The 26,537-nt window shown below is 51.8% G+C and overlaps 2 protein-coding genes across 3 annotated transcripts in view; both read left to right on the top strand.

Annotated features, from left to right (window-relative positions):
* The window catches only part of COL5A3 (collagen type V alpha 3 chain), a 52,203-nt gene extending 28,776 nt beyond the window's left edge, over positions 1–23,427 (top strand). The window contains exons 32-67 of one of the 2 annotated variants that reach the window (XM_050769991.1): positions 1,443–1,496; positions 2,977–3,021; positions 3,239–3,292; positions 3,406–3,450; positions 4,061–4,114; positions 4,215–4,268; positions 4,746–4,799; positions 4,924–5,031; positions 5,183–5,272; positions 5,535–5,588; positions 6,432–6,539; positions 6,661–6,768; positions 6,850–6,903; positions 7,521–7,574; positions 10,204–10,311; positions 10,388–10,441; positions 10,637–10,690; positions 10,800–10,853; positions 10,986–11,039; positions 11,583–11,690; positions 13,334–13,387; positions 13,562–13,615; positions 13,915–13,968; positions 14,651–14,704; positions 14,891–14,998; positions 15,167–15,220; positions 15,763–15,816; positions 15,970–16,077; positions 16,383–16,436; positions 16,523–16,558; positions 17,529–17,582; positions 18,177–18,387; positions 18,497–18,609; positions 20,398–20,466; positions 22,102–22,341; positions 22,435–23,427. In XM_050769991.1, coding sequence (XP_050625948.1) covers positions 1,443–1,496; positions 2,977–3,021; positions 3,239–3,292; positions 3,406–3,450; positions 4,061–4,114; positions 4,215–4,268; positions 4,746–4,799; positions 4,924–5,031; positions 5,183–5,272; positions 5,535–5,588; positions 6,432–6,539; positions 6,661–6,768; positions 6,850–6,903; positions 7,521–7,574; positions 10,204–10,311; positions 10,388–10,441; positions 10,637–10,690; positions 10,800–10,853; positions 10,986–11,039; positions 11,583–11,690; positions 13,334–13,387; positions 13,562–13,615; positions 13,915–13,968; positions 14,651–14,704; positions 14,891–14,998; positions 15,167–15,220; positions 15,763–15,816; positions 15,970–16,077; positions 16,383–16,436; positions 16,523–16,558; positions 17,529–17,582; positions 18,177–18,387; positions 18,497–18,609; positions 20,398–20,466; positions 22,102–22,341; positions 22,435–22,581 — 2,832 coding nt within the window. In that variant the 3' untranslated portion in view covers positions 22,582–23,427. Of the gene's footprint in view, positions 1–1,442; positions 1,497–2,976; positions 3,022–3,238; positions 3,293–3,405; positions 3,451–4,060; positions 4,115–4,214; positions 4,269–4,745; positions 4,800–4,923; positions 5,032–5,182; positions 5,273–5,534; positions 5,589–6,431; positions 6,540–6,660; positions 6,769–6,849; positions 6,904–7,520; positions 7,575–10,203; positions 10,312–10,387; positions 10,442–10,636; positions 10,691–10,799; positions 10,854–10,985; positions 11,040–11,582; positions 11,691–13,333; positions 13,388–13,561; positions 13,616–13,914; positions 13,969–14,650; positions 14,705–14,890; positions 14,999–15,166; positions 15,221–15,762; positions 15,817–15,969; positions 16,078–16,382; positions 16,437–16,522; positions 16,559–16,715; positions 16,892–17,528; positions 17,583–18,176; positions 18,388–18,496; positions 18,610–20,397; positions 20,467–22,101; positions 22,342–22,434 lie in introns of those variants that run through there. The other variant, XM_050769992.1, reaches the window with a different exon arrangement.
* Positions 6,927–26,537, top strand: part of LOC126942872 (NADH dehydrogenase [ubiquinone] 1 alpha subcomplex subunit 3-like) — a 157,180-nt gene continuing 137,569 nt past the window's right edge. Inside the window, exon 1 of the mRNA XM_050771000.1 lies at positions 6,927–6,935. The gene's annotated coding sequence lies outside the window, so the exon portion shown is untranslated. The remainder of the gene's footprint in view (positions 6,936–26,537) is intronic.

Below are 26,537 nucleotides of genomic sequence, written 5' to 3' on the forward strand. Positions count from 1 at the left end.
CGTTCTTGCTTTCCTTTCAGACAGGGTGTCGCTTTGTCATTCAGGCTGGAGTGCAATAGTGCAATCATAGCTCATTGCAGCCCCCAATTCTTGGACTCAAGCAGTCCTCCTCCCTCAACCTCCTGAGTAGCTGGGAACCACAGGTGCACATCACCTGACGAATTTTTTAATGTTTTACAGAGACAGGGTCTCACTATGTTGCCCAGGCTGATCTCAAACTCACAGCTTCAAGTGATTCTCCTACCTTGGCCTCCCAAAGTGCTGGGATTACAAGTGTAAGCCACTGTACCTGGCATAGACTAAGGTTTTAGAAAGTCCTTGTGTGCAAGTGTTCAGGACCCTCAAAGAGTGTCGGGGCCAGGTGTGGTGGCTCACACCTGTACTCTCAGCACTTTCAGAGGCTGAAGTAGGAGAATCGCTAGAGGCCATGAGTTCAAGACCAGCCTGGGCAACATAGTGAGACCCCATATCTACTAGAAATTTATTTTTAAAATTAGCTGGACATGGTGGCGTGCATCTGTAGTCCCAGCTATTCAGGAGGTTGTGGTAGGAGGATCACTTGAGCCCAGAAGGTTGAAGCTGCAGTGAGCTATGATTGCACCACTGCACTCCAGCCTGGGTGACAAAGTGAGGCTTTGTCTCTTAAAAACAAAACAAACAAAAAAAGAGTATAGGGACCATGGAAACCCCAGATGGGAAGGGAGAGTAGAGGGAGCCCGAAATGGGCTTTGAGGCGGGATGCCACCACAGACTGGGTAACTTGGGCAACTGTTTTTTCTGATCTGAACTCAGTCTGCACAGTGAGGTGTGGGAGAGGATATCAGAGCCTGTGATGTCTTCCCCCAGGTGGAGGAATGGTTCCTCCAGCATGGACTGGAGTCAGTTAACAAATATTAAAAAGCACTCACCGTGTGCTAGGCAGTGGGGTATAAGACCAGTGAGCTATGCTACAGTGGGGCATTGAATAAGTAAGTCAGTAAGGGTCATTTCAATGCAATTGTTCTTCGGAAAACAAAATGGCACAATGTGACAGACGGAGGGTAACTTGGGCAGTGTGGAAGCCAGGATGGTGGCAGAAAGGCATTCTAAGGAGGTGACATCTGAATGAGATCCAAATGGTCAGGAGTGGCTGACTTTGTGGAGACCTAGGAGACGAGAATTTCAGCCAAAGAGAGCAGCCAGTGCAAAGGCCCTGAGGCAGGAATATACTGCTGTGCCCAAGGAACATCGAGGAGGTTAATTTTGCTGCAGTGAAATGAGAAGGGAGGAGAGGAAGTGAGAGGAGAGAAGAGGGCTGCCTTATAGGAGGCTGGGGCTGTAGAGACTAAGGAAGCTTCTGGAATCAGTGACCTGGAAATGCCTCAAAGGATGGTATGAGGGGCCAGTTCCACCCACCACTCACTCCTCACCCTCATGTCTTCTTTCTAATTCTCTCCACTCAGGGATCCATTGGATTTCCTGGGCCCCTGGGACCCATAGGAGAGAAAGGGAAGTCGGTGAGTCATGACTGGGGGTAAAGGAGAGGGGTGAACTTGTCTGAGGGGAACAGCATGTGTGGTTGTGTCTGATGATGGGTGGACCATGAGTGTCTGTGTCTATGCCTGGAAGCACTTGTGTGCACACATGCTATTATATGCAATGCATGACACGTGTAGGTGATTACACATGGTATTACCATGAATATGACTTTAAGTATGTGTATGTGTGTTTCATGTATCTTTCTTTCTTTCTTTCTTTTTTTTTTTTTTTTTATTTGAGACAGAGTCTCGCTCTGTCGCCCAGGCTGGAGTGCAGTGGCCGGATCTCAGCTCACTGCAAGCTCCGCGTCCCGGGTTCACGCCATTCTCCTGCCTCAGCCTCCCGAGTAGCTGGGACTACAGGCGCCCGCCACCTCGCCCGGCTAGTTTTTTGTATTTTTTTAGTAGAGACAGGGTTTCACCGTGTTAGCCAGGATGGCTTTCTTTCTTTCTTTCTTTCTTTTTTCTTTTTTGAGATGGAGTCTCGCTCTATCGCCCAGGCTGGTGTGCAGTGGTGCGATCTCAGCCTCCCAGGTTCAAATGATTCCCTGCCTCAGCCTCCCGAGTAGCTGGGACTACAGGTGCCCGCCACCATGCCCGGCTAACTTTTTGTATTTTTTAGTATAGACGGGGTTTCACCGTGTTAGCCAGGATGGTCTCCATCTCCTGACTTCGTGATCCACCCGCCTCAGCCTCCCAGAGTGCTGGGGTTACAGGCGTGAGCCACTGCACCTGGCCTCATGTATCTTTCAATATAGATGAGACAGAGTTTGAATGCTGCAGCCTGCAGGCCTGTGCCTGGGTGAACAAGGGCATGAATCTGCATGCACTTTGCATGATGGTGGGCATAAATGTGTGCAAGAAGCTTGTACACATGTGTGAAAGGACATGTGTATACACATGTGTGTGTTTCTGTGCACACTGAGTGATGTGTATACAGGCATGTATTGTATTTGTGTTGCTACATGTGTATTGTAACAGTGTTAATGAACATTGTATTTACATTCATGAGTGTATGTTTACTGCTGTGTTTATCAGGACAAAGTCCTCAGATGAATCCGGGCCTGCATATGTTTACAGTGTGTATACATATGTGCAAGAGATGTATTACATGATGAGTTCTGTGTCATCTTCAGGCTGTGGATTGCCAAACGCATGCCATGATTGCATGCAATCATGTATGCATACTGCACAACTGTGATAAATATATGGATCTGTGGGCAAACATGCTTGCACGTTTGGACTCTGTAGATGCAATCATAGTTATAATTGTGTGTTTGAGATCTTTGTGTGGTTTTGAGTACAAGTTGTATTTGTGTGTATGTGTATGACTGAAAGGCTTGTGAATAAATGTGTGGCAGACAGCTTTCTGGGTCTGTGACTGGGTGCCTTTTTGTGTTTGCATCATGCCTTTGCACCCTAATTCTCTTCTGCTTTCTCTCTTACAATTTATTTTCAGGGAAAGGCAGGGCAGCCAGGCCTGGAAGGAGAGCGGGGACCACCAGTAAGAAAATAGAGAGTGCCCCCTACCCTGCTGGGACCTGGGGACAGGGCTGGGAAGGAAAGGTGGTGGAGAGGTCATCAGAGGGCAGGGAAAGGGTTTGGGTTACATCAATGTCCCTGGAGAGGGAGTCACAAGGGGAGGGGACCTGGAAGACTTGGTCTCATCTCCCAGGCTCCCCAACCCCTCATATCTGATCTTTGCCTTTTTTTTTGTTCAGGGGTCCCGTGGAGAGAGGGGGCAACCGGGTGCCACAGGGCAACCAGGCCCCAAGGTATGGGATGGGTGGGCAATCAAGGCCCCCCATGCCTCAGGCTCAGCCAGTCCCTCCCAATTCTTCCCAGTTGAGTTTGTTCTGGGGCCTGAGTCTCATTCACTCTGTCCTAGGGCGATGTGGGCCAGGACGGGGCCCCCGGGATCCCTGGAGAAAAGGTGAGTGTGTGTGTGTGTGTGTGTGTGTGTGTGTGTGTGTGTGTGTGTGAATGTGCGTGTGTATGTGTGTCAGAGAGAGAGAGAGATTCTGAGTGGAGGACAAGTCCAAGAGATGAAGAGACATTATAATGCAGTGGTAAGAGCACAGCTTAATTGGGTGTGGTGGTGCACGCCTGTAGTCCCACCTACTCTGGAGGCTGAGATGAGAGGATTGCTTGAGCCCAGGTGTTGGAAGCTGCAGTGAGCTAATCACACCACTGCACTCCAGCTTGGGTGACAGAGCAAGACTCCATCTTTAAGAAAAGAAAAAAAGGAGCACAGCCTCTGAAGTCAGAGAGCCATGAGTTCTCTGCCACTCACCTACTGTGTGACCTTGGGCAAGTCACTTAACCTCTCTGTACCTTAGTTTTCTCCTCTGTAAAATGGGAATAACCTCAGTCTCCCAGCCGCAGTGGTGAATAAAATGACTGACTGTGCGGAGAATGCCCTGCCCATGCCTGGCATGCAGTAAGCACTCAATGTGTGCTGGATCCTATTGTCATTATGTGGAGCTCAGGGAGTGGGCAGAGAGGCAGGAAGGATGAGACAATGACTTCCGGTTCCATTTCAGGGCCTCCCTGGTCTGCAAGGCCCCCCAGGATTCCCTGGGCCAAAGGGCCCCCCTGTGAGTGAGGTCACCCTCATTGGGGGTTGGGTGGGTGGAGGATGTGGGAAGGGAGGAGGCCCTGTATCTGTGCCCCAACTCTTTCCCACCTCATCCCCAGGGTCACCAAGGTAAAGATGGGCGACCAGGGCACCCTGGACAGAGAGGAGAATTGGTGAGTAACCCCTCAACCTTTGATTGCTGATCCTTTTTTCTTTTTTTTGTTTGTGTGTGTGTGTGTGTGTGTGTGTGTGTGTGTGTGTTTTGTTTTGTTTTTGAGACACAGTCTCACTCTGTCACCCAGGCTAGAGTGCAGTGGGGGCGATCTTGGCTCACTGCAACCTTTGTCTCCCGGGTTCAAGCAATTCTCCTGCCTCAGCCTCCTGAGCGGGACTACAGGCGCGCGCCACCACGCCTGGCTAATTTTTGTATTTTTAGTAGAGACGGGGCTTCATCATATTGGCCAGGCTGCTCTCAAACTCTTGGCTTCGAGTGACCCACCTGTCTCTGCCTCCCAAAGTGCTGTGATTACAGGCGTGAGCCACCGCACCAGTGGCCAGATTCCTGATTCTATCAGGTCTTCCCTGTCTCCCCGTCCTCCATCCCTTCCCCCTTGTAACACCCCCCACCCCCATTTAATTTTTCTCTCTAGGGTTTCCAAGGTCAGACAGGCCCTCCTGGACCAGCTGGTGTCTTAGGCCCTCAGGTCAGAGTGGACTCCATAAACCTCCCTTGTTTTGTACCAGTTGGGGGATACTTAGGGGAAAGCTGGACTCCTAAGCGACTCCCCTAGGCCACCCCAACTCAAGAGGAACCTTCTTCCTCACCAGGGAAAGACAGGAGAAGTGGGACCTCTGGGTGAAAGGGGGCCTCCAGGCCCCCCTGGACCTCCTGGCGAACAAGGTCTTCCTGGCCTGGAAGGCAGAGAGGGGGCGAAGGTGAGACCCTGTCCGTTAGAGACCTTGGTTGAACATCCAAGATCAACCAAAGGCTCAGAAACAGTCTCATGGGGGAGGGGGCCCTGAGTCACAGACTGGACGGAGATATCCCCTCCCTGGAGCTTGACTTCCCTCCTCTGCACTCCTGCAGGGGGAACTGGGACCACCAGGACCCCTTGGGAAGGAAGGACCAGCTGGACTCAGGGGCTTTCCCGGCCCCAAGGGGGGCCCTGGGGACCCGGTGAGTATCTTTGGAGACCCTCCTGCATGTCCCTTAGAGAAGGAAAGGATAGGGGGTCAGGGGAGGGATGGGGGAATGGCATTTGGGATGTGGGAAATGATGAAAGCAAAGAAATGCTGGAGGGAACTGGAGAAGGCAGACCCCTCAAAGCTCAGTGTCCAGTCCCAGGAGAGAGGTGGGGACTGTGAGCTCCCCACAGAGGAAGACAGGACTTGGGGACACCCTTGGGAGTCTCTTGACTGTGAATTATCTCCTACTTCAGGGACCTACTGGCTTGAAGGGTGATAAGGGCCCCCCAGGGCCTGTGGGGGCCAGTGTAAGTATAACCGCTTGTGCTGGGTGGGGGCAGGGTGGAGGGGACTCAAGGTGTCTTGGAAGCTTGACATTGTCATAATAAAACCCATGATGGAGGCCAAGGCAGGCGAATCACTTGAGGCCAGGAGTTCGAGATCAACCTGGCCAACACGGTGAAACCTTGTCTCTACTAAAAATACAAAAATTAGCCAGGCATGGCGGTGAATGCCTGTAATCCCAGCTACTCTAGAGGCTGAGGCAGGAGAATCACTTGAACCTGGGAGGTGGAGGTTGCAGTGAGCCAAGGTCAGTTCTGTTGCTCACCGGCTGGGCCGTTTTAGTCCTTGGCAAGCCTCAGTTTCGTTGTCTGTAAAATAGCCATGATGAGAAGCCTCATCTCATGTATGATCACAAACCTCATTGAGATCATTTATCCAACAAATACTTACCTGTGTGTTGGCCACCAACATATAAAAACCCCTTTTCTTGGGCCAGGTGTGGTGGCTCATGCCTGTAATCCTAGCTCTTTGGGAGGCTGAGGCTGGAGGATCGCTTGAGCCCAGGAGTTTGAGACCAACCTGGGCAACATAGCCAGGCCCTGTCTCTACAAATATATATATATATATACACGCTGCCAGGAGGACTTTGGCTTTTGTTCTAAGTGAGATGGGAGCCATGGTTCTTGAGCAGGGGAGGAATGTGCCCAGCCCCTCAAGTGCTCACAGGCACCCTCTGGCCACTGCAGGAAGGGAACAGGTTAGGTATAATCCTGGTAACCACAGAACTCAGTGCCTGGTGGCTTAAAAATCCTCCATAAAGGAGAGCTACTACTGGTATTATTCCTGATTCGTCACCCTGTTTTCAGGGATCCCCTGGTGAGCGGGGTCCTGTGGGCCCAGCAGGAGGCATTGGACTTCCTGGCCAAAGTGGCAGCCAAGGCCCCGTTGGCCCTGCAGGCGAGAAGGGGTCCCCGGTAAGTGACTTGCCCATCCCATTCTTAGGGCCTCCTCAGGGTCTGGCCCTGCCACATCCCAGGACATGGCTCCTGCAGGACATTCTTGCCCTGACATCCCCCTTTCCATTTCCCACAACAGGGAGAACGTGGCCCCCCTGGCCCCACCGGCAAAGATGGGATCCCAGGGCCCCTGGGGCCTCTGGGACCCCCTGGAGCTGCTGGGCCTTCTGGCGAGGAAGGGGACAAGGTGAGGGGCTCACAGAGAGGAAGGGTCCAGGGGAGGATGGAGGTGAACGGAAGCTGGGTCTTCATCCCATTTCCTCTGCAGGGAGATGTGGGTGCCCCTGGACACAAGGGGAGTAAAGGCGATAAAGGAGATGCGGTGAGTAGAGATCCCCAGTGAGGCGGGGCGGGGTGGGTAGCAGAAGAGAGAGGAGGCCAGGGATGTAGAGATCATTCTTCACGGGGTAGGAGAGGCCATGGAGTTTTCTGCCGTCCAGGGTACCATCTTGATATCTACATGCAACAGAAGGTACTTGAGCTTCCTGGAGCAATGGGTCCACAGAACCCAAATGCAGAGAGGACAGGGATAGCTGGGGCTCCCAAAGAACTGGAAAGGCACTGGGGTGCGGGTAACCTCCTTCTCCATTCTAAGTGACATGTCCTTCCCTCTGCCCGTGACTCTGCGTGGCAGGCACTGAGGCATCTGACACCCAACTTCCCTCCGAACGTCAGCCCCAGTGTCTTGCATCATTGAGCCAGCTTCATCCCTGGGTCTTGGTGGAACTTGTGAGGAAAGGTCCTGATGGCCAGGGCTTGGCTTAGGACAGATGTTTGTCTGATCTCGTCAGTTGGTGGCTGAGAAGACAGGATTTGGGGGGATGTAGCTGTTTCTGCCTGGTAGGGGGTGTGGGTTGGGAGGCAGTGATTGATAGCTCCAGTGCCCTCTCTAATCTTAAACATGAGGGAATTTTTTGATTCTGTTTCCTGTTCTCCCAGGGCCCACCTGGACAACCAGGGATACGGGGTCCTGCAGGACACCCAGGTCCCCCGGTGAGTGGCCCCAGCTTTGCAGTCCTTCTCTGGATCCTTGATGGGAGGGCTAGTGGGAGCAAATGACAGTGGAAGTACACTGACTCAATCCAAACCTCAAACCCAACCCTGATCCTCCCTCAGTACCGACACCCGATGTGAACTCACTCCAAGAATTGGAGTCAATCCTAATCCAACCATGTCATCCCTTCAATACCAACACTCAATATGAACTCACCGTCAGAATCTTATTCAACCTCAACCCAACTATGTCTTCCCCTCAATACCAACACCCAATATTAACCCAACCCCAGATTCGGAGTCAACCCCAACCCAACTATATCTTCTTCTCAATACTGACACCCAATGTGAACTTAACCCCAGAATTTGGCACAATCTCAACCCAACCATGTCTTCCCCTCAGTGTCAACACTCAATGTGAACTCAACCCCAGAATCTGGCCCAGTCCCAACCCAACCATGTCTTTCCCTCAATACCAACACCCAATATGAACTCACCCCCAGAATTTGGCTCAATCCCAACTCCAACCATGTCTTCCCCTCAATGCCAACACCCAATATGTACTCACCCCCAGAATCTGAGTAAATCTCAACCCAACCATGTCTTCCCCTCAATACCAGCACCCAATATGAACTTGACCCCAGAATCGGAGTCAATTCCAACCCAACAATGTCTTCCTCTCAATGCCAACACCCAATGTGAACTCAACCCCAGAATCTGGCCTAATACCAACCCAACCATGTCTTCCCCTCAGTGCCAACACTCAATATGAACTCAGCCCCAGAACTGGACTCAATCCCAACTTCAACCATGTCTTCTCCTCAGTGACAACACCCAATGTAAACCCAACCTCAGAATTGATTCATTCCCTGCCCAGCCATGTCTTCCCCTCAATACCAGCACCCAATATGAACTTGACCCCAGAATCGGAGTCAGTTCGAACCCAACAATGTCTTCCTCTCCATGCCAACACCCAATGTGAACTCAACCTCAGAATCTGGCCTAATCCTAACCCAACCATGTCTTCCCCTCAGTGACAACACCCAATGTAAACTCAACCTCAGAATTTGATTCAATCCCTGCGCAACCATGTCTTCCCCTCAATACCAACACCCAATATGGACTCAACCCCAGAATCTGGTTCAATCCTCATCCTCAACCTTGATCTGCCCCTCTATATTGATGTCCAATATATACTCAGCCCTAAAATTGAAGTAAATTCCGACCTAAACCCAGCTCTGAACCCCATTTCAGCCCCAGTCTCAACTATGCTCATGACCTTAACCTCAGTCCTATTCAAACTTTATCTTCAGCCAGACACGGTGACTCATGCCTGTAATCCCAGTACTTTGGGAGGCCAAGGCGGGTGGATCACCTGAGGTCAGAAGTTCAAGATCATCCTGGCCAAAACGGTGAAACCCCATCTCTACTAAAAATACAAAAATACTTACCCAGGCATGGTGGCGGGACCCTGTGATCCCAGCTACTTGGGAGGCTGTGCCAGGAGAATTGCTTGAACCCCGGAGGCAGAGGTTGCAGTGAGCCAAGATCGCACCACTGCACTCCAGCCTGTGTGACAGAGGGAGACTCCGTCTCAAAAAAAAAAAAAAAAAAAAAAGAGAGAGAGAGAGAAAAAAAAAAAAAAAAGAAGCCAGGCACAGCGGCACACGATTGTAATCCCAGCTACTCGGGAGCCTGAAGCAGGAGAATCGCTTGAACCAGGGAGGCAGAAGTTGCAGTGAGCAGATATCTCACCACTGCACTGGAGCCTGGGTGACAGAGTGAGACTCCTCAAAACAAAGCAAAGCGGCCGGGCGCGGTGGCTCAAGCCTGTAATCCCAGCACTTTGGGAGGCCGAGACGGGCGGATCACAAGGTCAGGAGATCGAGACCATCCTGGCTAACACGGCGAAACCCCGTCTCTACTAAAAACACAAAAAATTAGCCGGGCGAGGTGGTGGCGCCTGTGGTCCCAGCTACTCGGGAGGCTGAGGCAGGAGAATGGCGGGAACCCGGGAGGCGGAGCTTGCAGTGAGCTGAGATCTGGCCACTGCACTCCAGCCTGGGCGACAGAGCGAGACTCCGTCTCAAAAAAAAAAAAAAAAAAAAAAAAAAAACCAAAGCAAAGCAAACAAACAAAAACAAACAAACAAAAACGACCAACCAAACAAAAGCCTTATCTTCCAATCTCTTAACCAAGCCCTGACCCAGACCTGTCCTTTTGTGTTTATTTATTACCATACAATAGGAACATACGGCCCTATCCTTAACCCCAACTCTGACCTACTCTTCCAATGCTGACCCCAGACCTGAACTCAAACTTTGAATATGACCCTGGCTCCAACCTCAAACCCAACCCTAAATTCCATCTGAACCCCATTTGAACCCTGCCCATGACCTGAACCTCGATGGCAAATCTGATTCACTGTTTAACACTTTGACTCAACCCTTGACTTCATTCCCAAGCCCTGTTCCTTAACCTGGACCCCAACTCCAACTCAACCTTGACCCTCCCTAAACTTAATCTGAATCCTGACTCCAACCCTTAACCTCAGTCTTGACCCTTGAGACTCAATCTACCCTAATCCCTGACCCAGACCTTAAATGTGCCCCTGTTTGTATTCTTCCAGGGAGCAGATGGGGCTCAGGGGCGCCGGGGACCCCCAGGCCTCTTTGGGCAGAAAGGAGATGATGGAGTCAGAGGCTTTGTGGGGGTGATAGGCCCTCCTGGACTACAGGTGGGTATCTGGGTTTGGGGGTGGCACCTCTGATTCTGCCTACCTGGTGCCCCAATCTTGGTTCTTTGTTCCACAGGGGCTGCCAGGCCCTCCCGGAGAGAAAGGGGAGGTCGGAGACGTCGGGTCCATGGTATGCACTCCCAGAGGAAGGTGGGAACGGGAGGATGGTGGGGTTATAGGGTGGGGGCAGGCATTAGATTCATTTGAGGGACATTGTCATTTTAAGGGCCCTGAGGGTCACAAGCATCGAGAGTGGTATCTGTGGTCACTGTGGCCTTTTGGGGGGGAGCTGTGGTCACTGGATACTAATACTGACCTTCCACAGGGTCCCCATGGAGCTCCAGGTCCTCGGGGTCCCCAAGGTCCCAGTGGATCAGAGGTGAGAACTCTTGGGGGGCCAGGATGGCTCAGAAACGGGGACACCCATTTCCTAAGAAGAGGATGTTGGGATTCCACTGTCCCACTCCTACCCCTTGCTGTCTCTCCAGGGCACTCCAGGACTGCCTGGAGGAGTTGGTCAGCCAGGCGCTGTAGGTGAGAAGGTGAGTGAGGGAAGGCAGGGGCTGCACGGGGGGAAGAGATGAATCTAGTCCTATTGGGCAGGGACATTCTGGGGAGCCCCTCCCTGTCTGCTAGGATGGGACCTTTCCCCACTCTCACTTTGCCTCCTGCAGGGTGAGCCAGGGGAGGCTGGAGACCCAGGGCCTCCAGGAGCCCCAGGCATCCTGGTGAGTGACTGTGTGATGTGGTCCCTGCACCCAACTCAGGGAACCCCTGACCCCTGGGCACCTTGGGCCACTTTGACCTCTGGGCAGTCCAAGGTCATCCATTCACCCCTGTCCTATGGCCATCCCTGACTACCTTGAGGAAGGACACCTGGAAGGTCTCAGATAGGGCTGCTATATACAGTTCTGCAGGTTGCACACTGCACAAGACTGCATGGCCCAGGAGATAGGTGAGGGCTCAAATCTGAGTCATGAGTCCTGACTTGAGGATGAGTTGCCCAGAGGGAGCCCCTCTTCTAATTTGCTCAAGAACAGCACATGGGCTAGGCCGACCTTGCACGTGACCAGTGGGCACCTAGACCGTCCAGATCTTTCACTGTCATAAGTCCCAGCTCCTTCTGACCTTTGACCCTTGGACAACCTAGGCTACTCTGAACCCTGACCCCAGAAAAGTCCCAGACCACCCCAATGCCTGAATCCAAGTATGCCAATCCTTGACGCCTGGAGAGTCCAGACCACTCTGACCTCCGACCTCTTTCTGTAAAGGGGCCCAAGGGAGACATTGGTGAAAAGGGGGACTCAGGCCCATCTGGAGCTGCTGGACCCCCAGGCAAGAAAGGTCCCCCTGGAGAGGATGGAGCCAAAGGGAACGTGGTGAGTCCTGGGGGGAAGTGGGGACAGACATGGGAGGGGGCACTTGAGTGTACTTGAAGCCCTCCCAAACTTTTTTTTGTTTTTTGAGATGGAGTCTTGCTCTGTCACCAGGCTGGAGTGCAGTGGCATGATCTCGGCTCACTGCACCCTCTGCCTTAGGGGTTCAAGTGACTCTTCTGCCTCAGCCTCCCGAGTAGCTGGGACTACAGACACGCACCACCACACCTAGCTAATTTTTGTATTTTTAGTAGAGATGGGCTTTCACCATGTTGGCCAGGATAGTCTCGATCTGCTGACCTCGTGATCTGCCTGCCTCGGCCTCCCAAAGTGCTGGGATTACAGGCGTGAGCCAGTAAGCCCGGCTGAAGCTCTCCCAAACTTCTAGCCAGAGATTGCATCCTCTAATTTACTGATCTCATGAGCAATCCCCAGAACATGGATGAATGAATTAATGGGTGGATGGATGGATGAATGAATGAGTGGATGAATGGATGAATGAGTGAATTAATGAAAGGACAAGTGAATAATTCAGTGGATGGATGAATACGTGAGTGAATAAATGGATGAATAAATGAGTGAATGAATGGATGAACGAGTAAATGAATGGGTGAATGAGTGAATTAATTAATGGAAAAATGAATAAATCAGTGAATATATGTATATGTGAATGAATAAATGTGTACGAATAAATGAGTGAATGAATGAATGAATGAGTAAATTAATGGATGAATAAGTAAATTAATAGATGCATGAATGTGAATGAATGGATGAATGAATGAGTGGCCAAATGGACAAACGAGTAAGTGAATGAGTGAATGGATGCAAGAATGAATGGATAGATCCACAAGTGAACAAATGACTGAAGAGATGAGTATGAATGAATGGATAGATCCATAGGTGAACAAAATGACTGAAGAGATGAGTGAATGAATGGATGGATGGATGGATGAGTGAATTAGTGAATAAATGTGTGAATGAAACAAAAACGTACAGTGGTTATACATCATTGAATGGCATGAAAGTTGGTTTCACAGCAGATCATTCTAACGTTGTTGTAAAGGTTAAGGTTGAATTGGGTCAGATTTGGGGTGGATGTGGGATTTGGCCTTGAGGCGAAGGTTGAGGCCCTTCTGCCACCACAGTAGGATTTGGGGTGGGTGGAGGTAAGGAAGGGGCTTTAGCATCTGTGGGACCTCAACTTGAATTGCATTGTTTGGAGTGTCCCTTCTCTGAGTGTGTGAATGGCTGGATGAATGGATGGATGGATGGATGGATGGATGGATGGATGGATGGATGAATGGATGGATGGATGGATGAATGGATGAATGGATGGATGGATGGATGGATGGATGGATGAATGGATGAATGGTTGGATGAATGAATGGACAAATGAATGGCCAGTTTTCTCTGTGAGACCCGAGCTGGGAGGCTGTGTGCAGTGAGATCATGCGTGCAGCATTCCTAGCTCAGTGCCTGCACCCATGAAACACGAGAATGTTCGCTCTACCAAGCCAGGATTTTATGTTTTGTTCACTAATGTGTCCCCAGAAACCAAACTGTTCCTGGATACAGTTGATCTGTTCCATAAATGCATGATTGCTCCACAATTCAGAGATGTGATTATTAATCATTCTGTGTTCCAGGGCCCCACAGGGCTCCCCGGAGATCTAGGGCCCCCAGGAGACCCTGGAGTTTCAGTGAGTGTGACCCCCTCCCCAATCCTGGCATATTTCCTCATTCTGTCCCCATTTCCCCACCCCCACAGACCTGGACCCTGACAGTGGAACCAATAACCTTCTTTTGCCTCCCAGCCCACCCCATTTCTCACGTACCCTCATCACCCCTCCCAACTCTGTCTTCCGCCTATGCAGGGCATAGATGGTTCCCCAGGGGAGAAAGGAGACCCTGGTGATGTTGGGGGACCGGTGAGTGGGAAAACAGAGGGTGTGGTGGTGAGAGTGGGGGTTGGGGAGCTAATGAGTGAGTGAATTGGGGGGCAGGGGAGTGAGCTGGTGGGGTACCCAAGGTCCCTGCAGATGCTTCTGCTTCATCTCTCTGGGGACCCCCAGGAATGTGAGCAGCTTGAGGGAGTAGGTGGGAGGTGGGAGTGCCTGGTGCTGGGGTGATGCTTGGGGAAGGCTGTCCTCTGGTCCTAGGCATCCTAAAACAGTCAGGCTCAAACAACATTAGCTGAGACCACAACTGGTGTCCTTGTCTCCTCCAGGGTCCGCCTGGTGCTTCTGGGGAACCCGGTGCCCCCGGGCCCCCTGGCAAGAGGGTGAGTGATAAGCCACCTCCTGGATCCTCAGCTTACCTACAGTCCCCACTCACCTTACAGACCCCACTCATCCTACAGCCCCCAACTCACCCACAGCCCCCAATTTACCCCATAGACTCCACTCACACTCCACAGCCCCCACTCACCCCACAGCCCCCACTCACCCCACAGCCCCCACTCACCCACAGCCCCCACTCACCCCACAGCCCCCACTCACCCACAGCCCCCACCCACCACAGCCCCCACCCACCCCACAGCCCCCACTCACCCCACAGCCCCCACTCACCCATAGCCCCCACTCACCCCACAGATCCCACTCACTCACAAACCCCATTCACCCAGACCACATTCACCCCACAGACCCCACTCACCCACAGACCCCACTCACCCCACAGCCCCCACTCACCCCACAGACCCCACTCACCCACAGCCCCCCTCATCTCACAGACCGCACACACTCACAGACCCCACTCACCCGCAGACCCCACTCACCCACAGACCCCAGTCACCCAGACCTCATTCACCCCACAGACCCCACTCACCTTACAGATCCCACTCACCCACAGCCCCCCTCATCTCACAGACCCCACACACTCACAAACCCCACTCACCCATAGCCCCCCACTCACCCCTCAGACCCTGGGTCAGCCCCTAGACCCTGCTCATTGTCTTTCCTTCCCAGGGTCCTTCAGGCCCCATGGGTCGAGAAGGCAGAGAAGGGGAGAAAGGTGCCAAGGTGAGTCCCCTGACAAGGGGAAGGGTCCCTGCACTGCTCTAGGCCAACAGTGGGGCCATCAGGAGAGGGTGGACCTGTGACCACCCCAGGACCCACTCCCTCCAGATCCCAGATGCTTCTTGGCAGGAGGTCAGGAGGCAGGAACCCTCTGACTCTGGCCCACTCCCTTGCCTGTGTCCATTTCAGGGGGAACCAGGTCCTGACGGGCCCCCAGGGAGGACGGGTCCCATGGGGGCTCGAGGGCCCCCTGGACGTGTGGGGCCTGAGGGTCTTCGAGGGATCCCCGGCCCTGTGGTGAGTAGAGTGGGACAGGGGTGGGACAGGGTGGGTCCAGCCCCTTTCTGCCTGCTCCCAGCTTGTGATCCCATCACTGTTTGGAGGGGCTGCCCCTGGTGCATGGTGGGGGGTCCACACTGGGTTCTGACAGGGTGCAGCCCACCCCATGTTCTGTTCCATCCTCAGGGTGAACCAGGCCTCCTGGGAGCCCCTGGACAGATGGGCCCTCCCGGCCCCCTGGTAAGAGACTTGTTCATCCCTGAGGTCCTGGCTCTGAGGACCACTCGGGGCACCTAGTGACCACCTAGTGAGCATTGGTGCAGGATGACCCTCACTGACCGTCCATCTGAGTGTCCATACTGCCCGTTGCTACTGACCATCTGCTCTGACCTTCCACCTTGATGGTCTACACTGCCCATTTCTATAACCCTCTGCCTTAATCTTCCACCTTGATGGCCTACACTGCCCACCTCTACTAGCCCTCTGCTCTAACACTCCACTTCGATGGTCTACACTGACCACACTGACCCTCCATCTTGATGGTAGACCACCCAGGCTGACCTTGGCCACTGACCACTCACATTGTCCATCCTCCAATCAACCCCTCATTAGCTCTCATCATTCCACCTTGGTGGCCTACGCTAACCATCCCTTGACCCCCATCCCTGGTAATTCCTATTTGAAATCTGCATAATTTCCCATTTGACCATCCCCCAACCACCCACACAGACCTGGAGAGTTCACAGTTGAGAATCCCTGACTGACCCTTGCTCTTCTCCCAGGGGCCCTCTGGCCTCCCAGGGCTGAAGGGAGACGCTGGCCCCAAGGGGGAAAAGGTAAGGACATCATTCCATTATTCTCTTCCCCATCTCCTCCCCTCCTTCCCTCTCTCCCTTCTGCTCCCAAACTCATCACCCTAAGGCTCCAGGAGAAAAACCTCCCTGAATAGTCCCACGTCCTCCCCTGTCTATGCCTCTTCTGTCCTCCAGGGCCACATTGGATTGATCGGTCTCATTGGCCCCCCGGGGGAAGCCGGTGAGAAAGGAGATCAGGGGTTGCCAGGCGTGCAGGGACCCCCTGGTCCCAAGGGAGATCCTGTGAGTGTCCTGACCTCAGTGGGAAGAATATGTTTGAAGGAGGGGATGGGTTGAGAGACTGTGGGTGTGGAGTCTAGGAAATATGGGTCTGGATTAATGAGGGTGTGTCTAGGGAAAATAGGGAGCTGTATCTCAGAACTGGCAAGTTGGAGGCTGTGTCTGGGGTTTGGGGTCTCTCTGTGGGGGAACTGGAGACTTGTCTAGGGTTTGGGGTCTTCCTTTGGTGGGACTGAAAGCTTGTCTGGCGATCTGTCAGGGCAGTAAGGTGTACCCCACCAATACTGACCCTGATGTCCTTTCCCTAGGGTCCCCCTGGTCCCATTGGCTCTCTGGGCCATCCTGGGCCCCCAGGTGTGGCGGTGAGTATGAAGGGAATCATTTGTGGGATGAGGTCACTATGGCGGGCCAGGCCAGGACCTCAGCTCTTCCTGTCTGTACCCTACAGGGCCCCCTGGGACAGAAAGGCTCAAAGGGGTCTCCGGTGAGTACACCCTACTTCCGTGGGCTTACATATCCCAGCTCCCCATCCCCTCCACTCTACCAGAACCCTCCACGCCTCTGCCTTCATTCATTTATTTATTCCTGCAATCATGCCTTTGACAAATATTTATTCAACACCTACTGTTGTATTTCATCAGATCCAAAATGCCGTCAATTATAAGATGTACCAGTATTTTACAAACTGCTAGGAAAGAAAACAGTTCTGCCAAGTAAACTATGACTTGCCAAAGATGTTAAGAAGCTGATTTCAGAGACATTAAAACATGAAAAGAAAATTTGTGTCTGATGCTTAATGCTGAAAACTTCATGTCCCTTCCCCATGAAGAGTGTGTGTGTGAGTGTGTGTGAGTGTGTGTGAGTGTGTGTGAGTGCATGTGTGTGAGTGTGTGTGAGTGTGTGTGTGAGTGTGTGTGAGTGAGTGTGTGAGTGTGTGTGAGAGTGTGTGTGAGTGTGTGTGAGTGTGTGTGAGTGCATGTGAGTGCGTGTGTGTGAGTGTGTGTGAGTGCATGTGTGTGTGAGTGAGTGTGTGTGTTTGAGTGTGTGTGAGTGGGTGTGTGAGTGTGTGTGCGAGTGTGTGTGTGTGTGTGTTTGAGTGTGTGTGTGTGAAGTGTGTGTGAGTGCATGTGTGAGTGAGTGTGTGTTTGAATATGTGTGTGTGTGTGTGAGCGTGTGCATGTGTGTTTGAGCATGTGTGTGAGTGTGTGAGAGTGAGTGTGAGTGTGTGAGTACGTGTGTGTGAGTGTGTTTGAGTGTGTGTGTGTGTGTGTTTGAGTGTGTGTGTGAAGTGTGTGTGAGTCCGTGTGTGTGTGTTTATGTGTGTGAGTGTGAGCATGTGCGTGTGTGTTTGAGCATGTGTGTGAGTGTGTGTGAGAGAGAGAGAGTGTGTGTGTGTGTGTGTTGGTAGGAAGGGTCTCCATAGACAGAGTTCATTCTGTGACTTCTCCCTACAGGGGTCCATGGGCCCCCGTGGAGACACCGGACCTGCAGGCCCACCAGGCCCCCCGGTGAGTTCCACAGGGAGAGGGGGCTGGGCACCAAAACCTGGGGGGAGGGCAAGGACTATGTCTGGGTGTCCCCAGAGGGTCCTTCCGTGCCCACCACTGGGCCAGGCACACACTAGGCGTTCAGAGGATGTAGGTGAAGAGGGTAGTTCCCTACAAAACCCCAAGGAAGGTCTGGCCTGGGAGGTGGGGGTTAGGGAAAGGGGCTCTGACCTGGGTCTTGTCTCTCGGACCCCATCTCTCCCTCCCTGTCTTGCTCCATCTTTTTTATCTGTCTCTGTCTCGATACTTGCGCCACTATTTCATCTTTTGTCTCTCTCCCCGCTCTCTGTCCCTCTGTCTCTGCTTTTCTTGCGTTTTCTCTTTTGTCCTCTTACAACTTGGCTTCTCCCCATCTCTGAATCCGTCTCTCTCTTTCCTGTGTGTCTCTCCCTGTCTGCTTATCTCTCCTTTCTCTGTCTCTGCCCCTTGTTTATCTCCCTTCTCTTTCTCATTTGTGTCTCTCTGCCTCTTCATCTCTGCCTGTCTCTCTTTCTCCCGGTCTCTCCCTCCCCCATCTCCCCTCTCTTCTCCTCCGTCCCCATCCTCCACGCCCAGGGTCCCCCTGCCGAGCTGCACGGGCTGCGCAGGCGCCGGCGCTTCGTCCCAGTCCCACTCCCAGTCGTGGAGGGCGGCCTGGAGGAGGTGCTGGCTTCGCTCACATCGCTGAGCTTGGAGCTGGAGCAGCTGCGGCGTCCTCCTGGCACTGCGGAGCGCCCCGGCCTCGTGTGCCACGAGCTGCACCGCAACCACCCGCACCTGCCTGATGGTGAGGTCCGGTCACCCTGCCACTTGGATGGGCGGAGGTTGGGGATGTGGGGGGGTTGGGGTCCGTCGGTCCCATCCGGACTCACCCACCCTGCCTGGTTCTGCGGCAGGGGAATACTGGATTGACCCCAACCAGGGCTGCGCGCGGGACTCGTTCAGGGTTTTTTGCAACTTCACGGCGGGAGGAGAGACCTGCCTCTATCCCGACAAGAAGTTCGAGATCGTGAGTGCCCCAAACCTCTCATTCCCCTCCCCCAGAAGGGCTGTCCCCTGCTCCCCACACCCACACCCACCTTGTCTGGGACATTATCCTTCCTTCAACCGGCACTTACTGTATGCCAAGTCCTGTCTCAAGAGCTGGGACTACTACAGCAGAGGATCAAAAAGAAAAAATATCAGGCCAGCATGGTGGCACATGCCTATCATCTCAGCATTTTGTGAGGCTGAGGCGCGAGGATCGCTTGAGGTCAGGAGTTCGAGATCAGCCTCAGCAACATAGCAAAACCCCGTTTCTACAAAAATTAAAAAATTGACCAGGCATGGTGGTGTGAGCCTGTAGTCCCAGGTACTCTGGAGGCTGAGGTGGGAGGATCTTTTGAGCCCTAGAGGTGGAGGTTGCAGCGAGTCGAGATTATGCCACTGTGCTCCAGCCTGGGCGACAGAGCAAAAAAAAAAAAAAAAAAAAAAAAAAGAGTCTCAAAAAAAAAAAAAAAAAAGGAAGAAAGAAAAGAAAACTATCTCTGCTTTTATGGAACTCATACCTCCCATGGGAAGACAGACAAGGAAAATTCCAAAAGAAATCAGTAGGCTGGGCATGGTAGCTCATGCCTGTAATCCCAGAACTTTGGGAGACCAAGGAGGGGCAGATCACCTGAGGTCAGGAGTTTGAGACCAGGCTGACCAACCTCGTCTCTACTAAAAATACAAAAATTAGCTGAGTGTGCTGGCAGGCAGCTACTCAGGGGGTGAACCAGAAGAATCACTTGAACCTGGGAGACGGAGGTTGCAGTGAGCCGAGACTGCACCATTGCACTCCAGCCTGGGCAACAAAGTGAGACTCTGTCTAGAAAAAAAAAAAAAAAAGAAAAGAAAGAAAGAAAGTATCTACTTCATAGAGTGGCTGTGCAATTCAGATACTGATGCAAAAACAAATATCAGTGAACGGTTTTGTTTTTTGTGTGTGTGTGTGACAGAGTCTGGCTCTGTCTCCCAGGCTGGAATGCAGTGGCGTGATCTCAGCTCACTGCAACCTCTGCCTCTCAGGTTCAAGCGATTATCCTGCCTCAGCCTCCCCAGTAACTGGGATTACAGGCATGCACCACCACGCCCAGCTAATTCGTTCTGTATTTTTTTTTTTTTTTTTTAGTAGAGATGGGGTTTCACTGCTACTTAGGAGACTGAGGTTGGAGGTTTGCTTGAACTTTGGAAATCGAGGCTGCAGTGAGCCAGTGATCACGCCACTGCACTCCAGGCCGGTGACAGAACAAGACCCTGTCTTGAACATTTAAAAAAAGCTGGGCATGGGGGTGCACGCCTGTAGTTCTAGCTACTTGGAAGACTGCAGTGGGAGGATTGCTTGAGCCCAGGAGTTTGAGGCTGCAGTGAACTATGATTATGTCACTGCACTTCAGCCTGGGTGACACAGAGAGATCCTGTCTCAAAAATTAATTAATTAATTAATTAAAATAAAATGGTACCATTGGGGATCCAGAGCTCAATCCACTGGGGAGCCCTGGGAGACTGTGTAGCACAGGCACCTGAGAGCTATCCCCCTTGGAGGTGAGGGAGCTGGGGTATTTATCCACCAACTCCCATCAGTCATTGGGTGAGGGCTGCCTCAGGGGCATGAACCCCCTTCCCCCATTGTGCACTGGCAGAGCCCAACCATCCCAGAAGCCAGAGAACATCCTGACATAGTCACGGCAGCCTACAATGTGAGGAGGTAAATGCAGATGGGATCTAGGTGGCACCAAGGGCATCAGCTACAGTGACCCTCCCTTTTCTCCTCCAGGTGAAATTGGCCTCCTGGTCCAAGGAAAAGCCTGGAGGCTGGTATAGCACATTCCGTCGAGGGAAGAAGGTGAGTCACCAGAGGCCAAGGTGGGGAGTGGCATGAAAATTGATAGGAACCAGCAGGTGGGTTTGAGGGGTGGGTTCTGAGAGGTGAGATGAACAGGATAGACTTGCCTCTACCTTCCTAGGGATCACAAGCTGGAGGTGGGGTGGCAGCCTCAGATATGTAACAGACAGTCAATTGCCATAGAGAATGATGGTGCCAGGACAGGGGAAGCACAGGGCATGGTGGAAATTCAGAGGAGTGTTGGAAAGACCAGAAGGCTTCCTGGTAGAAATCACAGCTCATCTGAAGCCTAAAGAATGCACTGTGTTAGCAAGCTAGGAAGGGCAAGGACAAGTGTTCCAGGAAGAGGGAATGGCATACGCAAAGGTTCAGAGTCAAGACAGGGTCTGGTGAATTTGAAGAAGAAAAAGTCACATAGCTGGGCACAGTGGCTCATGCCTGTAATCCCAGCACTTTGGGAGGCCAAGGTAGGGGGATCACCTGAGGTCAGGAGTTCCAGACCAGCCTGGCCAATATGGTAAAACCCCATCTCTACTAAAAATACAATAAATTAGCCAGGCGTGCCTGTAATCCCAGCTACTTGGGAGGCTGAGACAGGAAAATCGCTTGAACCCGGGAGGTGGAGGTTGCAGTGAGCCAAAACCGTACCACTGCACTCCAGCCTGGGCAACAGAGTGAGATTTCATCTCAAAAAAAAAAAAAAAAAAAAAAAAAAAAAAAAGAAAGAGAAAAAGCATTATTAAGATATTTTGTATTTTTTTTCATATTAGCTCTTCAAAATCTGATGGAGATTTTACATTTATAGTACATCACAGTTTAAATGCTAAATTTTATTGGGAACATTTGATCTATATTTAGATTTCATAAAACCATTGAACAACAGTTCAAAAAGTAGATTCAGACTCAAGTTGTTCCAAACATAAGCTTTCTGATAACTGGATTGAAGCTCAGTCACTAGTTATGAATTTTTTTAAGTAAAAAAAAATTAAATGAAGTTAAAAAAAAAAAAAAAAGTCCCAGCCAGGCATGGTGGTGTGCACCTGTAGTCCCAGCTACTTGGGAGGCTGAGATGGGAGGATGACTTGAGCTCTGGAGATGGAGGCTGGAATGAGCCAGAATTGTGCCAATGCACTCCAACTTGGGCAAAAGAGCAAGGCCCCAACCCCCACTCACCAAAAAAGGGAAAAAAATTAAATAAAGTAAAAAAAAGTCCCTCCTTCAAATCGGCCACATTTCAAGACACGTGGCTGCCGTATTGGACAGGGCAGAAATCGGGTATTCAGGAGACAGTGAGCTCTGTAGATCCAGTGGCTCACAAGAGTGGAGGTAGAGTTGTGACTTCCGGGTGGGGCTGAGTGTGTTAAAACCCTGGATTGGTGGATGAAGCAACCAAAATTTGGGAGGTCATATGGGGTGGGCATGGAGACCTACTGGATGGAGAGGTGGACAGAGTGGATGTTCAGGTGACTCTTGCGATTCTGCCAGGGATCTCCAGGTGGCTGGTGGGACCTCCTCAGAGATGGCGACATGGGAGGCGTGGTCTGTCTGCCAGTGGATGGAGATTCCCCGGGGGTGGGTTCTGCCGAAAGAGGCTCATGGAGCCCCTCACCCTCTGCCTTGACCTCCTCCCACCAGTTCTCCTATGTGGACGCCGACGGGTCCCCAGTGAATGTCGTGCAGCTAAACTTCCTGAAACTGCTGAGTGCCACAGCTCGTCAGAACCTCACCTACTCCTGCCAGAATGCGGCTGCCTGGCTGGACGAAGCCACGGGTGACCACAGCCGCTCCGTCCGCTTCCTTGGCACCAATGGAGAGGAGCTGTCCTTCAACCAGACGACAGCAGCCACCGTCAGCGTCCCCCAGGATGGCTGCCGGGTAAGAGGGTGGGGCAGTGGCTGGCTGGAGAGGGGAGGCAAGACCTCAGCCACCCTCCCCATAACTCACCATCTCTGTCTTCTCTGTGGACAGCTCCGGAAAGGACAGACGAAGACCCTTTTCGAATTCAGCTCTTCTCGAGCGGGATTTCTGCCCCTGTGGGATGTGGCGGCCACTGACTTTGGCCAGACGAACCAGAAGTTTGGGTTTGAACTGGGCCCCGTCTGCTTCAGCAGCTGAGAGTGTCCGGGGTGGGAGGGACCATGAGGGAGCCCCAGAATGGGGTGCCTTTGGTGCTGAGGCTTTGAAGCCACCGTATTTATCGTTACCTGTGACTCTGGAGCCAATGGGATGTGACTTCGCTCATCACGGTCAGTCATTCCTTCTCCTTTCCAGGGCGCTGGGGGCTGGGCTTCCCTGGCCCAAGGGTCCAGCCTCCTCCCACCCCATTCCAGGTGGCATACTGCAGTCTGGCTCTTTCTCCCCTCCCTCCCCACCCAAACCTCACCTCCCCACCTCTTGAACCCCCATGCAATGAGCTTCTAACTCAGAGCTGATGAACAAAAGCCTCCCCATTCCCCAACGCCTGCCTCCTCACTCCTCTGTCGCTGCCCTTCACACCTTTTGGTGCTACCCTTCCCCAGAGTTAAGCACTGGATGTCTCCTGATCCCAGGCTGGGACCCCCACCCCCTTTGATCCTTTCTACTTCCACGGTGAAAGGACTAAAGTCAGACTACAGAGGGAAGTGGGACTTCCCTTGACTGAGCTGTGTGTTTCTTGTCCTGCCTCAGTCCAGCTCTGCAAATCCCCTCCCCCTGCCCCCCACCTCCCCAGACTCACCTTGCCATGCCAGGTGAATCGGGGACCAAGATGGTGGGGGGGAATCAGGATCCTAATGGTGCTGCCCTATTTATACCTGGGTCTGTATTAAAAGGGAAAATCCCCCCTGTTGTAGATTTCATCTGCTTCCTCCTTAGGGAAGGCTAGGATATGATGAGAGATTCCAACCCAAGCCCGGCCCCCCCACCGCCAGGCCATAGGGCATAATTTGCATCTCAAATCTGAGAATAAACTGATGAACTGTGTTTTCGTCTCTGTACTTCTTTTTTTAATTTTTTTGTTTGTTTTTATTTTTGTTTTATTTATTTATCCTTGAGACGCAGTCTCACTGTGTCACCCAGGCTGGGGTGCAGTGGTGCAAGCTTGGCTCACTGCAACCTGCGCCTCCCAGGTTCAAGCAATTCTCCTGCCTCAGCCTCCCTAGAAGCTGGGGTTACACGTGCGCATTACCATGCCCAGCTAATTTTTGTAATTTTAGTAGAGATGGGATTTCACCTTGTTGGCCAGGCTGGTTTTGAACTCCTGACCTCAGGTGATCCCCCACCTCGGCCTCCCAAAGTGCTGGGATTACAGATGTGAACCACCAAGCCCGTCCCTTGTTTGTTCATTTTTAGAGACTGGGTCTCACTCTGTTGCCCAGTCTGGAGTGCAATGGCGTGATCATGGCTCACTGCAGCCTCCAACTCTGGGACTCAACTGATCCTCCTTCTTCAGCCTCCTGAGTACCTGGGACCACAGGCATGCACCACCACACCCAGTTAGGTTGTTTTGTGTGTGTGTGTGTGTGTTTGTGTGTGTGTGTGTGTGTGTATAGAGAGATATTGTCTTGCTTTGTTGTCGAGGCTGGTCTCAAACTACTAGCCTTAAGTGATCCTCCCACCTCAGCCTCCTGAGCTGCTGAAATTACAGGCATGAGCCACCTCACCCAGCTCTTGATCTCTTTCATCTGATGTGGCCCACATCACTCTTGGGATCTGGCTCTTGTCTCATCTGAGGTACCTGTCACCACCTGTATTAATTAGGTGTGTCTTTTGGGAATCCAATTTTAATGAGACTTACTGGAGATTAGAGGCCTATTTATTCACCTAGGCTCCTAGAGGAAAAGTTGAAAATTGTCAGCTTGGGCTGGGAGGCCCAAGACAGCTTAAACCAGAAGTTTGGCCTCTTTACAAAAAAAAAAAAAAAAAAAAATTTAATTAGCTGGGCATGGAGAAGCATGCCTGTGGTTTCAGCCACTCAGGAGGCTGAAGTGGGAGAATCACTTGAGCCTAGGAGGCGGAGGTTGCAGTAAGCTGAGGTTGCACCACTGTGCTCCAGCCTGGGTGATACCACAGCAAGACCTTGTCTCAAAAAAAAAAAAAAAAAAAAAAAAAAAGGCCGGGTGCGATGGCTCACGCCTGTAATTCCAGCACTTTGGGAGGCCGAGGTGGGTGGATCACGAGGTCAGGAGATCAAGACCATCCTGGCTAACTCGGTGAAACCCCGTCTCTACTAAAAAACTACAAAAAATTAGCCGGGCGTGGTGGCAGGCGCCTGTAGTCCCAGCTACTCGGAAGGCTGAGGCAGGAGAATGGCGTGAACCCAGGAGGCAGAGCTTGCAGTGAGCCGAGATCATGCCACTGCACTCCAGCCTGGGCGACAGAGCGAGACTCCGTCTCAAAAAAAAATAAAAAAACAAAACTTGGTTCGGGATGATTTGAATTAGGAGTTAGATGTTGGTTTGAGATATATATTTTTTTTTATTTTTTTTTATTTTTTTTTTTTTTTTTTTGAGACGGAGTCTCGCTCTGTCACCCAGCCCAGGCTGGAGTGCAGTGGCGCGATCTCGGCTCACTGCAAGCTCCGCCTCCCGGGTTCACGCCATTCTCCTGCCTCAGCCTCCCGAGTAGCTGGGACTACAGGCGCCCACAACCGCGCCCAGCTAATTTTTTGTATTTTTAGTAGAGACGGGGTTTCACCGTGGTCTCGATCTCCTGACCTTGTGATCCGCCCGCCTCGGCCTCCCAAAGTGCTGGGATTACAGGCGTGAGCCACCGCGCCCGGCCTGAGATATATTTTTAACTGATTTATTGAGATAGAATTCACATACCATATAATTCACCCATTTAAGCTGTATAATTAAAAGAAATCCTATACCCATTAGTGGTCACTCCGCATGTCTTTCCAACCTCCCAGCTGTAGGCAACCGCGAATTTGCTTTCTGTCTCTTAGGATTTGCCTATTCTGGACTGAAATGTCCATTTCATATGAATGGAATCAGGCTGGGTGAGGTGACTCACTCCTGCAACCCCAGCATTCTGGGAGGCCAAGGCAGGAAGATTGCTTGAGGCCAGGAGTTCCAGACCAGCCCAGGCAACATAGCAAGACCCCATTTCTACAAAAATAAAAATAAAAACATTAGCCAGGTACAGTGGTGCACATCTGTAGTTCCAGCTACTCAGGAGGCTGAGGCAGGAGAATCACTGGAGGCCAGGAGTTGGAGGCTGCAGTGAGCTATGATCACACCACCGTACTCCAGCCTGGGCAACAGAGTGAGACCTTCTCTCTAAAATAAAAACCAAAAAACAAAAACAAAAGGAATAAATAAAAATAAATGGAATCACACAATATATGGCCCTTTGTGTCTGGCCTTTTGAGCCAAATGGTTTCCAGGAGATTTTTGTTTTGGGGGCAGGGTCTTGCTCTGTCACCCAGGCTGGAGTGTAGTAGCATGATCTCGGCTCACTGCAACCTCCCCCTCCAGGGTTCAAGCAGCTCTCCTGTCTCAGCCTTCCAAGTAGCTGGGACTACAGGCACACACCACCATCCCTGGCTAGTTTTTGTATTTTTAGTAGAAACGGGGTTTCACCATGTCGGCCAGGTTGGTCTTGAACTCCTGGCCTCAAGTGATTCACCCACCTCGACCTCCCAAAGTGCTGGGATTGCAGACATTAACCACAGTGCCCGGCTGGTTTCCAGGTTTATTTGTACATGCATCAGTATTTCATTCCTTTTTATTGCGAAGTAATATTCAGTCATCTCCCACCTTTGGCTAATTCATTCATCAGTTGATAGGCACTGTTGGATTGAGTTTAGTTAGGAGTGATGGAGAAATGGTGTGAGTTGAGTTGGGTCAGGTGGGATTGGGTAGGTAGAAACTTCAGACTGGGGTGAGTTTTCTCCCTCAAACCCAAGGCTCTCCCCCTACTACTCCTGCCACCAGCCCCTTAAGGCCATCTGAATACTGGTCCTCATTCATTGAATCAACGTTGCTAAGAGTCCTGACTCCATGAAGACTGTTGGTGCCCAGAGGTTGGTGATTCGTTCATTCATGTTTTTTTAGAGCATTTTTTTTCTTGCTCTGTTGCCCAGGCTG

Source organism: Macaca thibetana, chromosome 19 (assembly GCF_024542745.1).
Source record: "Macaca thibetana thibetana isolate TM-01 chromosome 19, ASM2454274v1, whole genome shotgun sequence".
Classification (NCBI taxonomy): domain Eukaryota; kingdom Metazoa; phylum Chordata; class Mammalia; order Primates; family Cercopithecidae; genus Macaca; species Macaca thibetana.